Below are 15,045 nucleotides of genomic sequence, written 5' to 3'. Positions count from 1 at the left end.
TTCGGCACTGGCGCTGCCGGCCGTGCCCGGAGCCCCGCCGGCATGAGCGGCGAGCGGCGGCGGCCGGGCCGAGCCCCGCGCCCACCCCTCGGGCCGGGCTCGGCGGCCCCCGCCGGGGCTCGGCGGGGCGGGCCGGCTTCGCGGTGCCGGGCGGGACGGAGCGCGGCGGAAAGGTGAGGCCTCCCCGGGCTGCGCACGGGTGGCCGTGCCCTGCGCCGAGCCTGGGCCGGCCTTCCCCGAGGAGCGGGGACGGGAGAAATCGAGACGTGGAGTGCGACTGTGCTTCCAAAGCAGCGCGGTCAGCGGTGTCTGAGGAGGGGATTCTGCCCCTCTGGTGCGCTCTGGTGAGACCCCAGCTGCAGTGCTGTATCCAGCTCTGGAGCCACAGCATGGGAAGGACAGGGAGCTGTAGGAACGAGTCCCCAGTAGGGCCAAGTTGTTGAGGAGGGATGGAGCTCCTCTTCTATGAGGAAATGCTGAGACAATTGGGGCTGTTCAGATTGGAAAAATGAAGGGTTTGGAGTGATCTAGTTTTGGCCTTCCAGTACCTGAAGGGAGCTTCCAAGAAAAATGAGGAGGAACTTTTTACAAGGGCAGGTAGTGACAGGACAAGGGGGAAGGATTCCAGCTGAAAAAGAGTAGGTTTGGATCAGATATTAGGAAGAAATTCTGTACTGTGAGAGTGGTGAGGCGCTGGAACAAGGTTGCCGGAGAAGTTGTGAATTCCCATCCTGGGAAGTGTTCAAGGCCAGGCTGGATGGGGTTCTGAGCAGCCTGGTCTAGTGGAAGGTATCCATGCCCACAGCAGGGGGCTTGGAATTCGGTGGCCTTTCAAGTCCCTTTCAGCCGCCTCTGTGGTTCTGTGAACTCTGGTCTGAGCTCCGTGCTATGGGACAGCTTGGTACGTGTCAGGGCTCAGGTGCCAAGGGGCTGTAATGCTAGTAAGTAAAGATATTTTTCAGGTGGGAGGCTTTAACCTAGACATAGAAATGGGTTGTGCAGCTTTAAGGTTTATAGAGTGGATATTAAGTTTGTGAGCTCTGAGGTGACCAGCCTGGGTAGCCACCAATTGTCCAGAACATTAATGTGACAACTGCCAAGCAACCCATAACTTTTGGGCAGGATTATCTGTCAATTTAAGATAAATATCCCTGAAAATTTACTATATGGGCACATCCTAAACTTTTGGGGAGCTTGTTAGAATGAGTTGTAGGCATCCTGCCTTGATACCTTGATCATATTGGAATATACAAATATTGGAAATTTTTGTACTAAGCAATGATCCTGGTGTAGTGGATGTTTCAGAGAGCACCAGGTGAGTTTGTACAAACTGTTTTCTTGCAAGACTGAAACTTGTTTCCTTAAAATTTCTGTTAATTCTCGGGGTTTTAGGTGATAATGCACACCAAGGATAGCAGGTGTTTATTCAGGATACTAATTCTTGTGCAGGTTGTGTTTGAGGAACTGGCACAGCTCAGCCTTCGTAAAAAATGATGGTTATGAGAGTGAGTTAGAAAATAGCTTGGATGCTGTCTTATTTTACCAAACTGTTCTGGATTTTATTCCTGGTTTTGAATAATTTATATACCCCCTGAATTCTCAAAATATAATGTAACTCTTAAAATATTGTAACTTTCCTGAAACACATGATTTTTTTCTGGGAGAGAAACTCTTCATATATCTTTTCATTCTTCAAAGTCAGGATAATCTTCAAGGGTGGATGACAGAACCAACTGGCCTTTCTGCAGGTGCAGAAGAGAAAAAAGAGAGTGTTCCCACACAGCTGATGAAGCATAAAAATGAAGTTGGTGTTGCTTCTGAGGAACTTGGCTCAGCAAATGCACCTGCAGACCAGACAGAGCAAACTACGTCAGAAATAAGACAAGACTGTGTATACAGAAGTAGTGGGAGACCTGAGAAGACAGATATGATTAAATCTCTTGTGATGGATCAGGATGCATCCAGAAACTGTGACCTGTATGTACCTTGGTCTAGTAATCGTTCAGTAGTGGAGTCATCTGAGGAGAGGTAAGGATTAATTTTTTAAAATATACTAACAATTTTCCTATAGAAAGGGAGGGTACTTTCAGTTCATGAAGGTAAATTTATGATTTTTTTCCTTGGTATCTTTGGTTCAGGAAAATCCCATTAACTAGTTCAATAATTTAAGTATTTGCATGAAACTTCTTGCTCTATCATTTTCTTTTGTGCATGCATGTTTTCATTTAATCATTCTTTTCCACTCTTACTTTATTTTCACTATATTTTCCAAATATTTATCTAGACATTAATGGAGAAAGGCATGAGTTCCCACATTATTGTTTCCACAGATTTATTTAACAATTGCTATACTACAACAGTGTTATGAAACACTTTCATCTCTGGAATGAGAGTGCCTGTGCGGATGGATTGCACCTCTTGCCTACCTGGGTTTCAAAACAACTCTCTTGAAATGCAGTATCTTGTTTACTCTGGATGTTAATCTGTCATGTTCTCAGTCTGTGCTGCCTCTGTTTTGTCAACTCCCAGAAAGAAGGTGGTTTCATAAAATCTGCAGAAGGGACATGACAGTGCTTCCTTTACACCAAACTTCCTCTTTCTTGAGTAATCTCACTGCTTTGGTCAGTTAAACACTTCTTTCTGCATCTTATGCTGAGTTTATTCAAGGCTGTATGGCAAAAGAACAATTTCCCTGTCCTGACACAATTTCTCTCCCCATGGGATCCCTTGTAGCAGCAGGTTTCTTCATGGTCAGAGGGGGAGGTTGGTGCTTTATATTTTAGATACATGGCTTATACAGAAGATAAGCTAGAGATTGCTGCTGTCACATACCAGGCTGTGTGTTTTTTTAAATAATGTTTTCAAGGTTATTAAGTATTCGTTCAAGTCTTCAGAAACCTTAATGGACTTTAAACTCTGCTGAGAAATTAGGCTTTGTCCAGCATCATAGTGTAACATGAATATGGACTTGAAACAAATATTTCTATGATGTTTCTTCTCACCAGATAGTACTGTGTTTGATACCTACTATATCTACTGTTTCTCTTTTAATTAATGATTATTTAGTGTTGCTAAAAATGAGATTTCGTGCAGCTACTTGAGCACTTGAGTAAAAACATAACTAGTTTTATATAGCAGCCCAGTAGATGAGTTTCCTGGTATTAACCTAGCTCTTTATACTATAGATTTTTTGTTCTCAAGGGAGATATACACAGATGGTTTGAGTAAGCTGGTTTGGACATAAAGAAAAAGAAATACAGAGCCATCATTTAGTGGTTTGTCCTTTCAAGTTTAATGAAAGTAATCCAGTTACCATCTGGCTACATTAAACTCTTTCTCACAGTCTTCCTAATTGCTTGTCCTGTCTTAGTGATGTAAGATGTGCCTTGATTTCCTCCTAGTCTTTTGGAGGCAGGCTGAGATTTGGGGTGTTCTTGAGGAGTAGATTAGAAGCTACTGATAGTAGTGGGCAGTAAGCAATAACCTTGCAGCCTTTTTCTGTTTATGTACTTTCTTTGTAAAACAGACTTCTAATGTAAACCTCTTTAGTGCTATGCCTAAATGATACTAATATGGCTGGTAACACTTTTTTTTTAAAGTATTTTAATTGTGAAGCTGTGATTATTTTTTAGAAGTTTACTTGCTAGATGTAATTATATGACAAATGCCTCTCAGGAATGGAATGTGAAATTTGCAGTCAGATTTTTGAACATTGTATGGACCTTCATTTTCAGCAGTAATGTTCCCATCCAAGCTGCAGATGCTGGTCTATGCACTATTCTTGTAGGGCATCATTTCCCCTCTCATGGTCATAACTTGACTTCAGAATGTTGTATGTATGCTCAGGTGCAGGTTCTTGACAGTGTACCTTGGCCAAAAAGCCCACATTATTTGAGGAAGAAATGTTTCTCTGGTTTTCAGCTGGTCTGTAAGCTGCAGTTTGGATCATGGTGGAACTTCTCCTTAGATTTAGTAACATTCAAACTAAATGCAGGTAGTTTGCCACTTGTCATTGTATTCTGTCATGTGTTCTGCTTAGCACGAGGCAGGTTGGTCAGTCCCAGTGGTGTGTAGATACAAAGCCCCCTTGGGCAGAGTGTTCTTAGCTACATTATTCATATGTGCAGCAAATAGACATGTTGGCTTCTTTCTTTTGCAGATTTAAACTGTAAAATGTAGAAGTACTGTAGAAGGGACTGTAGTATTCATTCAACCACAGAAGAGAAATTCAGGCAATAATTTATCACCAGCCTGGTGACAGATACTGGAGGGGAGCAGTTGAGAGGGTTTTCTAAACTTTTCTCTCTTTTTGAGAGCTAATGTTGCTATGAAAATGGGTAAGATGGAACGCAAATTGAGTTGAAAATAAAGGTAGAAAGACTTAAATACTTTCCTGAGTTGTAAAAAGGGGAAAAGGTTGAAAAAGAGAGTAGGATTTGTGCTGTTACTTGAGGTATGTGTTGATTTTTATTGCAGTGAGGAGGACATGTATCGTGATGAAGAAGAAATAGAGAGAGAGAAGATACTACTTAGTGAAACAAACTCATCAGGTACAATCAAACTTTGTGTGAAGTTTCAAATACAGTATTGCAACTCACTGTAGCACTGATGTGTGATGTCCTAATACTCTTTCTTCCAGGGACTCCTATGCACAGATGTCCGTGTTCAATAGCAGTTACTTGTGACTGAGTACATTGTACAGTTTGATTCAAAAAAAGATCAATTCTCTGGAAAATTAATTGCTCTCAATATATCATTCCCTTTGTTTCTGTAGTTACTTTGAGTGAATGAGAATTCTTTGGAAAGCAGTCACATAGTCTATGTTATGAGTGTTGTGCTTGAAAATTGCTCGTCATAGTCATCATAGCAGCATCTGTTGCTGGCATGCCTTGATACCCTCAGTACTACCTGGTTTTGGGATGAAGGCTGTTGAGATTCTGAGGCAAAACTGCATCTCTTCCTTCTGGTATTGTTACTGACTTACTGAGAAAGATCTTTCTCCCTTATAGTCTAGCTTCTATATGAAGAAGAGAAACTTGTCAGTGTTTTTCTGCTTGCTAAGAAAATGAGAGTACTTGAGTAATTTCTCCTCTTTGCCAATTAATTTTTGCAGAAGAGAGGAGCAGAGTGTTCCCTGTCTTGTTGAACTACATCGTAACTTCAGGTGTAATTTTCAGAACAAGCTGATTTTATCCCCTCCCACAGCAATAATTACTTAGTAGCTACAGGTTGTACTGCCAGTTTCATTTGGCGCTGAAGTTAATTTAAAGTGATAGTGTATTTAGAAATTTGATGTGCTTTGTACCTTTTGTTTTCTTTATAATGTTCTGTTGCATGTAACATGTTGCACGTTCTGTTTTGACAGATTATAAATTAAGTGTTTCACCTGAAATGGACATCATGGAGTATTGCAGGAAGGAATGGAGAGGAAATACACCAGCAGCAAAAAGGATGAGAAAGGTAGCAGTTCTATTTTTGTTGAATTTCATTAGGTTCTTGGTTTTTGTCTGCTTCATTATTTCCTATGCAGTCAGTCTTTTAAGACAGGAAATGCAGTAGCAGTGTTTTACATTGTGAGGTCTTATGAGTGGTTTACAACTGGCAGATGCTTTTCTTTGTTCTCATTGCAAATGTGTTTTTAGCAAAGCTACTTGCTGATAATTTAGGGGTTTGATTAATACTGTCCTTTGTTATTGTTTTCAATTGAAGTTTTATATTTTGTTTATGGACATAAATTGCTAATTTTGTGGACTGTTGAAGTGAAGAGAAGATTACCACATTTTTGGCTGGAAGGCAGGTAACCTAAAGTGGCAAATTGCATGGGTTTTTAAACATTTTTCCTGAGGTTTTTACCAGTTTTTGGACTAATTTTTTTAATATTAATCTTGACCTAGAATGGTAGAAAATAAAGTTGTTTTGTTGCTTGAGAAATTTACTGCTATGTGTGTGTAAACATAAAGATACCTTACAAAAGTCAAAACCTCCCCATGCCTCCCTGTGGAGAGATTACTGTGAGAAGTATGGACACACAGGACATGGGCCCTTGCCAGGGTAGCTGAGCTGCAGAAGCTGCATTTCAACATCGAGGCTTCTGCTACAACTGCGAGTGTGGGAACAGCAGGGAGGGAACAAATGTGCTGAGGCAAGTGTCAGGATATTTCAGTGTAAACACAAACTTGCCCTGAGGCAGAAGCAAACTACATGTGCCATGTTTTGGGTAAGTATCATCAAATAGTGTTCAAATTTCTTTTAAGCATGATGTGTAGTCTTGTATGTTGGATATTTTTGGAAATCTAGGTGAGTTAGCTACCCGTGTTTCAATGATGTTTATGTTCTTCAGTTTCTTATTTGTTTTTCAGCAGAATTAAGTTTTTTGGGTTTATTTTTCAGAGTATAATTTGTGACCTAAAAGTATTTGAACTTCCAAAAGGGGTAGTGGGTCAAGCTTTTTTTTTTTTAAATAGCATTAGTATTTGGGTGATAATATTCCAATACCTCTTATGTTAACAGTGTGTGACCTTAAAAGGTTTTATTAGTGATTTCATGTCCTTTGGATTTTGTGTTTTTCTAGGGATATGAAGCAGTTGCTCAGAAGTTTGCATCTATAAGGAGAATACGAGGTGATAACTATTGTGCTTTTAGAGCAACTCTTTTCCAGGCATTAAGCCAAGCTACCCAGTTACCAAGGTGGCTGCAGAGTGAGGATTTTCCTATGGTATGTGTCACACTGATCTGAGAATAGACTAATATTGGGTCTAACCTATTTGATCATTTTATGATCTCATTTCTCTGTTATATAGTGTATATGCTCACTTGTCAATATCCCCTGAACTGAGAAGTTGTAATGTTCAAGATGATTGTTTGTGCACAGTGATTCTTTCAACTTGGAATTGAGTCCAGGTGCCCTTGGTTTCCAGTTTATAATGGATATAAATTTGACTGTAGTGCTTAATGGAATGTCACTTGTCTGTCTTAATTCTGCTCTCTTGGTTTCTTCTTACTGCCTATAATGTGGCAGAAAGAGATTTTCCACAAGACATTTGGTAATAACAAAAAATACAGACAATTTATTCTAACATTTGCAAAACCCCCAGCTTTTCAAAATTATATCTATTCTTGTGTGCCATATATGGTTTCTCTAGAAAGTGGAATAGCAAATTGGATGCTGTAGGCTTTGCAGAATGTAATTACCTGTGTCTTAAATGTTGCTTAAAATAAGTGTAAGAGCAACTCCAACCTGACATGACAAACAGTTTTTCTGGAGCACTGATGTATGAGAAGAGCAAGGTATTCCCCTACAAGCAGAAGAAGAATATTCCAGAAATTTTCTTGTGTCAACAAAGTCCATTTGGTGGTATTGGTGAATATGGAAAAACATATTAAGTAAGAAGCTGCCTATACAAAAGTGAGCCATTTGAAAGAGTAAGGTTCCAGTTGTCAGGGTGCTGCTGGAAATGTAAATGGTGAATGTCTGATGCACACCCTGTCTGTAGGGTAGCAGTCCAAGTAGAATCACACTGCCCTTACTACCTTTTTGCATCACTTTAGAGGACAACTGAAAAGTTCTTATTCTGGCCACTGTAATTTTTAAGCAAACATCTTGTGATTATATTTTTGTAATTACTGATGAAAACAGTTCTGTGAGGTGTTTTACAGCAAGTACATTGCTAAATGGTGTCCTTTTTGTAATAAAACACATTCTTTCAGCTCTCAACCATTTCCACATTATCAGACTAAAGAACATAGTTTCCCAATCATCCTTTAAAGAGGAAACTTTTTAAAAATTATGTACTTCGAAGTTTTTAATAATGTTCATCTCTCTTTTTTTTTTTTTGCTGATTCATAGAGGAAAATGTCATATGATAATGAACATTTTTTTGAAAAGGGTGTAAAACTACAAAACAAACTGAAATGATAAATTGTTAGGCATCAAAGCAGAAGACATGTAAGAGAAATGCGTATACTGACAGCTGGCAGTACAAATATAACATTTTTTTTCTTGTTTTTAATCTAAAATGGTGATTACATGCACATTTGTAGTTGTAGAAGTTACTGGCATATAATCTTTGATTGTTTAGCTCGGCCAGGCTGGGGTGGGAGAAGATCTGTGCCTCTCTGAACACAGACTTGGTTGCCACTAAGGAGAACACATTACTAATTTGGAGTCCTAATAAAGTGAAAATGGGCTGGTGGTGGCTGATGGCATAAGTGCTGCTCTAGCCAAGATTTACTCCATTGTAAGACCCAAGTTGCTCTTCCAGTTTTAGCAGTAAAATGGATTAATAGATGAAGGTACAAAACTGGACATGCAACTGCCAGAGTGTCCTTCAAGGGAGGTGTAAAAGCTCAGAACTGAACAGGTGTAGCACATGAGCAGTAAAAGAGGCAGTTCTGAGGCTAAAACATGACCTGATGCATCAGCAAATTCCCAAGTTGTTTTTTTCTTTAATAAAAAAACTGTCCTAGAGTGTTTGGATTGTGGTCCTTGAAACAGATTTTTTTGGTGTGTTCTGGACAAAGTAGTTTGCAGTCCACCAAGACTTCAGGATTATATGATGAATGTAATTTTCTCTTCTGTTGGTTCAGGAACACTTTCAAACAAAGTCACTGTCATATATCTGCTGTTGGAGGAGTGTTTTAATTAAAAAAAACCAAAAACCTCAAAACAAAATAACAAACAAAAAAGAAGCATGAGTAACTTGGTGGATAATTTTTTTCAGTGCTTATGTGTTAGATCTGGAAATAGTAATAGACCAGTATTCTTACTGTTACCCAGCAAATATAAATAGCCACTTGTGCTTGGTATGGTCCTCTTACTATGATATCTGTTCAGAAGGATATATGAGGTATTGTTTTAAGGTGAAAACTGTTAATAAAAATAAAATATGCAGGTTGGTGGCTTTTCCTTTCCAGACTTTTAGCTTAAGCTGCCTTTTCTTCTCTCAACTTCCAGCTTCCTGAAAACTTGCTGAGCAAGTATGACTGGATCAAGCAGTGGCAGCTCAGAAAGAAACCTGGCAAGAGGATGGGAGAAATAAGGGATGAAATAAAAGAGTATTTAGTACTTCTAAGGCAAAAGGTTGGAAAAGTATTTGTATATTCTTTTGTCACTTGCAAATAAGAAAAGTGAAAAAGATTTTTGAATGTGGAGAATTTAACATAAGGATGCTTTCAGTAGTGAAAGTCACTTTTCTGTATGTATATTGCAAAAAAGTCAAGTAAAGAATGTCTGTTCAGATACATGAGAAGCATCTGGTCTTTTACTACTTGCAGTAGCCTGATGCTGGAATTAACTTGCAAGCAGCTCTGCAGAAAACTATTAATTAGACAGATTTCAATGTAAAAATTAATATAACAGAGTAGCTTTCTGCCTCTGTGTTTTCTTGTATTTTATTTGAAGGAATGATGTAAACTGCAGACAAATCCTTTTGCTATCTGGACAAGATTAAGGAAAGAAAAACACAACAGCTCTGAAGTAATTTCAAAGGAGTAGTTTTTGTTCCTTTTTTATACATTTATTTCAGGTCATAGGAACAGGATTGTGCCCTTAAATATTCATACTATATTACCTGGCCCCGTGCTTTCTCCCTCTTGGAATTCTGGAACCTATTAAAAAACACTTAAGTTGTTCCTGTCTTACTGTGACTGCAAATTCTCTTTATAAAGGCTTTAAAGATGTATTTGGAATACTGCATTTTTGCAGTTTGGGGGCTGGAATGAAATATGCATTTTGAGTAACAGAAATGTAAAGAATATGATGTATCTAGGCTTTATGTCACAGCAAACAAAAAAGTTATTTATTACCTTAATGTGTATTGTCCCACCACAATATTTCTTCTGCTACCTTGCAGCAATTTTTAGCATCCCTTCCTTTTGCTTTGCTTATGGATCAATTTAAGCAAAATCAGGCTAAATCAGCCTGACCTTGACGGGTACAGTTGTGGAAATATTCTTCATTGTTTTTAAAAAGGCACAAAGCCCTTCATAAGTTAAATTCTGAGTGCCTGTCTGAGCATCTGACAACTCACAAGTGATTTTTGCAGCTCTGGCAGGGAGATGGCTGTTGATTTGTGTTGTGTCTAATGGTTTGTTTGTTGTTTTTTTTAGTGGAAGAATATAAGTGAAATAAAGGGTCCTCTTGAGAAACAAGAAGCTTGTGATAAATTGTTTAAGAATGAAGAGGAGGAGTACAGTCTTTATGAAGCGCTCAAATTTTTGATGCTTAACACTGCCATTGAATTATACAATGCTGATAAAAGTGGAAAGAGAGTGCCTGTCTTCTCCTGGCTCCTGTTTGCACGGGATACATCCAGCAACCCTTGTCAGTTAATGCAGAATCACTTGAATCATATTGGACACAGTGGAGGCCTTGAACAAGTAAGGAGAGGCTGTTCTTTAAAGTGTTACTTTCCTGTTTTGGAGTTTTCAGTTTCAAATGGTTTAAGAGATTTCTCAGCTTTTGTTGGGCTGACTGAAGCATCTGGTCTTTTGTTAGGAGGAATATGTTAGAACTGCTTGCTTATAATGAGAGTCTGTAAAGGCCCTTCTCTGAAACACCACGTTTTGTCTGGTGGCTGGCAGGTAGCATTCTTTGGAAATAGGGTTTGCTATTAATAGAACACTTGTATGGATCTCTTTAGTTGTTAGCTTTCTAAAAAATACCACAATAAAAGCTAATACGCAAACTATGAAGACCATGTGTAGCACATACACAGGTGAATTCTGATAAGCTAATGGAAGTTACTGTTTTATACATGGCATAAATGGTATACATATTACAAAAAAAGCCCCAAACCAAAATGAGGAGTAGTTAATGAGCTGAATAGACTGAAAGATTTTGGAAACATCCATTAAAAAAAACCCATTGAATACATTACAAGTAGAACACTGCAATGAAGTTCACAACTTAATTGTAGATATTAGAAACATGGAAGTATTATGTTTTGGTTTTGTTTCTTATCTTAAAAATCTGACAACTGCAGTATAGATAAGACAGTTTGCTGTTTCTATGAAAATAGGTGATTAATTGGTGACTTTTTTGCTGCTCAGTTTATGTCAAGAAGTTATGTTGCCAGTTTTTTGTGCTGACTATATTTTTATTTCAGTAAGATTCTTTGTAAATTGTAATGTAGAACAGGATGCGCTTGTCACTGTAGCAGATGAAGTAGAAGCTTTTCACAGCTTCTTTTTCTGAATTTCTTCTCCCGTCAACAGGCTCTGTAAGGGCTTTCCATTTACTTTTATTTGGCTGGAAAGTTCAGAGTACCCTGTAAGAGTGAAAGGATCATTGTCTGAAACCTGCACTTGTATGGTTTTAAGTGACTTAACAGGATGAACACTGATGCAAGAGAATGTCTTTCCTACTTGCTTGCAGCAATAGGACACTCTGTGTAAAGCAGTTTTTCTTTAGGGTTATTTTACTAGTATGCCATTGTGGATTTGAGGACTTAGTTGTTAAATGCATGGTGTCATAGAGGGGGGATGATGGAGATGAGAGAATGAATGAGAGATGCTCATGTATAGGACTTCTCATGTCACAATTTTTGTCTTTGAAAAACGACATCTGATAGGTATTAGTTTAATATTTTTATGAGGAAAATCTTGTAGAAGGCATGTTGAATTTTACACCAGTATTTGCTGTTTCCAATGTAGGTGGAGATGTTTCTCCTTGCTTATGCTCTGCAGTACACCATCCAAGTGTACAGACTCTATAAGCACAGCACTGATGAGTTCATCACACTTTACCCCAATGACCCGGAGGAGGACTGGCCTGTGGTGACTCTCATAACTGAAGATGACAGACACTATAATATTCCAGTCAGAATGTGCCAAGAGACAGTGCTGTGAACAAGTGATTGTTTGGCAGACAAACTTGTGCTGCTTATGGAGGTTTCCCATGCTGTTTTGAAACAGGACAAAATCCATGTGATTAAATCAACAATTTGAAATCTGTGTTTTGGAAGTTGACATCTGAAATAAAGTGTCAAATAGGTACTATCTTAAATAGTAAAGGTTTGGCAAGCATGGCTTTCTTTTCCATCAAAAGAAATGGATGCTTCTGCAGTCCTTTTTTTTTGAAGGACTTACTCTGGATAGAATTGCCAAAATGATAGATTTATTAATTTTATTTCTTTTAGTGAGGCTCTGTGGTAAGACATGAGCTAACTTTTTGCTCCCCAAAGTAATGACAATTGAAATATCTGGGAAAGTAAGGTGGCAGTGTCTTGGCAGATCTTTTTAAAAGTGCTTAGAAGCCATTTATACAAAATTGGGTCTTGGGAAGTAATACAATTCTTTTGCAGTTGGAATTTAATGCCTGCCATGATTTATGCTGTAAGAGAGATGTTACTTAAGTTTTCTAATGCTTTGGGTTGTTTCTCCTACATACATGTCTCTTATTTAGAAGCCAGTTGTCTGTTACACTGAAAATGAGCTGCTCTTCGCCTTTCAACTCATGGAGAGGAACATGGCAAATGTGATAAGGGAGTATACGACTTGTTTGATAGTCAGTCATGAAGTCAAAGAGTACACAGAATTCCCACTTCAATTATGACAGGTGATAGAGGGTAGCCACATGCCAGTTCACTTCCATGTCTTTTCATGTTATTGTTCCTGTACTGTCAATCCTCTCAGGCAGCTGCTCTAGACAACATGAGGATTTTAATTTGTCCAGGGAGTTCAGTAGTTGGAAATAAACTTTTGGTGCAGCTTACTCCTCCCAAGAGTGGAGATATCAGAGGTTCTGTTTCTGCTTAGTTATTCATTATGCTTTAAAACTGAAAGAATACAGAATGTATCAGATGCTGGAAGTGCTGACAAATCTTTTAAAAATAATTAAATAATGAAGCATTCAGCTTTTAAGTTCATGTAGAATTTTGTCCTACAGGTGACTTTGGAACAAGAGAGTGAAAGCTGATTTAACCAAAATCAGCTGGTCATACACAGGTCACTTTGAAGGCCTTCATTTGTAAATGGGGTAAGGTTATAAAAACTTTTTATTTGAATATGTTGGAGAAAGTGGCGTGCAAAATTCTTCTCTTCTAGTTGACATTTGTTAACTATTATTGTGGAAGGTAATATATACAATGAACATGTGTTCTAAAAGTTCTGTTCTCTTCTAAGATGTGTTTTAAACACATTAATAAGGCCTATCATGTACTGTGTTATATATGTCATGTTTTCGTTGCCTTCTAAATCAATTAGTTTGTTACTGAAAATTTCTGGGAGCTACAAGGGAATAAAAAACTTTTCAAATTCATCTGGCAGCATTTTGTTTCTTGTTTTATGGCCTATACTTTAAATTTTTAATGTTTCAGTTTTTGTAATCCACTTTGTTGAAGTCAGTTTGTTCAGGAATGCTGTGAAGTACAGTAACCTGTGTAAAAGAAGTAATTATTGTCTGCTTGCACACAGGCAGCAAAACCAAGTAATTCCCTGAATTGATGTTATCCAAGAAAAGCTAAAGAGGAGGAAAAATAAATTAACTTCTGCAATTCATAACTCTGATAGAAAAGTTGTAGTTATGATTTAATTAACTGAAATTATTGAATTGTCATATATTCTTGAGATTCAACACCTCTTCAAAAAGATATTTTCACACATGTAGAGCATGGTTATGAATGTATGACAAAAACCTCTAAAGCAGAGGCTTTTTAGGGGCTGAGTTCGTAGCCATTATTAGGGCTGGAAACAATTCACATAATTGGCTTGTATCTTGAACTGGAAAGGTGGGACTGGGCACAAGGTGCTTAAGTCATATGTGGTTTTTGCTAAAAATTTCTCCTGTCTACACCAAGCTTTTATTTTGCCTTTATTCTGTTTCCTAGTAAGTTATAAAGTGTGCCTGATGCTGCAGCAGGCAGTCTCTCCAAGCTGAGGCTGGGTGAGGCTCGGAGAAGCCTCAGGATGGTGTCCTGTGGGAGCTCCCCAAGACCTGGTGTGTTTGGTTCAGGACTGTGCCTTTATTCAGACTGCTGAGGCCAAGCTCGGCCATCTCTTGCAAAGTGCGTTTCTGTGTGACAGTGACAGCCCTCTCATCCAGAACTAGTGAAGGAGGCTGGAGAGCAGTGTGGGAGCTCCTGTCTCGCCTGGATGGCAGATGTGGTCAGGGAACCGTGTAGATGTGAAGGAAGTGGGGAGAGGGAGCTCTTGCACTGTGTATAGAGTGCAGGGCTCAACTTGGCATCTTGGTCCCTGGTGTATAAATAGTGTTGGTTGTGCAGCTCCTGCATCTTGTTTTCTTCTGGACAGAATTGCCATTTGTTTTCCCACTATGCTAGCTGGCAGGACAGGACCAAGAATGTCTGAAGGTGGCCAAATGTTCTTCATGAATGCTCCCTTTTTTGCTTAATGCTGGAAGATGACAGGAGCCGTGTTCTCAAGCTGGCTGCAATGAATATTTGTGCTATGACATTGACTAATGTGCTCCAAGCCAGACACATTCAAAGAATATGTCCATTTATGAATTTTTTGAGGAGAACTTCAGCCTCTCAGAAATGGAAATGTTATTAATTCCACAGAGCTGAAAGTGAAGCAGGAAGTTCAGCATGGTAGAAGCCTCCTAAAGAAGGCATCTCTCTAGTCCCCTTTTCCCAGAGCACTCATTTCTGCCTGGGTGCTGATGAAATTCTCTTATTGCTATTCATAATGCCAGTGTAAGTCATTGGGATGGCAAAACAGCCACCCTGAAATGTACTGAGCCATTGAAGAACTGGTCAGTACTGACTAAAGATTGGTTTATCAGGGATGTTGCAGGATAATTTGGCATGCTGAGGAAGGAGGGGCACACTGAATGTGATCACCAGGTGTCTCCTCTAGGGGGCAGTTTGCCCAATTTGCCCCTTTTTGGAATTGTGGGGTTTGGGGTGGTGTTTTTAGACACCTGCCTGCAAGGTCTTTGACAGGATCCATTCCCTTTGGGCTGTTGCAGCAGTCAGTGCTGCAGGGGCTGTAGTAGGTGGCCTCTACATGTGCTCTTCAGTGTCAGGCTTTCAGTCTGAAGAACCCCAAACCTTTATTTTATTGAAATTATGTTTTTATATAGGC

General features: G+C 39.0%; 1 protein-coding gene across 2 annotated transcripts; it reads left to right on the top strand.

Annotated features, from left to right (window-relative positions):
- Nucleotides 1-13,258, top strand: OTULIN (OTU deubiquitinase with linear linkage specificity). Of its 2 annotated transcripts, none has more exons than XM_036406880.2 (8): nt 1-173; nt 1,699-2,028; nt 4,477-4,550; nt 5,366-5,460; nt 6,572-6,715; nt 8,954-9,079; nt 10,108-10,377; nt 11,653-13,258. In XM_036406880.2, exons 1-8 carry the CDS (start codon nt 43-45, stop codon nt 11,845-11,847), a joined length of 1,365 nt encoding a protein of 454 aa, XP_036262773.1. In that variant the 5' UTR covers nt 1-42; the 3' UTR covers nt 11,848-13,258. The 2 variants fall into 2 exon arrangements, with proteins under 2 accessions (XP_036262773.1, XP_036262775.1); XM_036406882.2 differs by having other exon boundaries at nt 97-173; nt 1,749-2,028.
- The last annotated feature ends 1,787 nt before the right edge of the window (nt 13,259-15,045 follow it).

This window comes from Molothrus ater, chromosome 1 (genome assembly GCF_012460135.2).
Source record: "Molothrus ater isolate BHLD 08-10-18 breed brown headed cowbird chromosome 1, BPBGC_Mater_1.1, whole genome shotgun sequence".
Classification (NCBI taxonomy): domain Eukaryota; kingdom Metazoa; phylum Chordata; class Aves; order Passeriformes; family Icteridae; genus Molothrus; species Molothrus ater.
Note: the sequence above shows the minus strand (reverse complement) of the source record. Positions and strands in the feature narration are given on the sequence as shown.

Bases quoted from the DNA above. Each gene is read 5' to 3' on its own strand.
- OTULIN (XM_036406880.2), top strand. From the start codon at position 43: ATGAGCGGCGAGCGGCGGCGGCCGGGCCGAGCCCCGCGCCCACCCCTC. The intron at 174-1,698 runs GTGAGGCCTCCC...CATTCTTCAAAG, and splicing joins GGACGGAGCGCGGCGGAAAG to TCAGGATAATCTTCAAGGGT. The intron at 9,080-10,107 runs GTTGGAAAAGTA...TGTTTTTTTTAG, and splicing joins TAGTACTTCTAAGGCAAAAG to TGGAAGAATATAAGTGAAAT.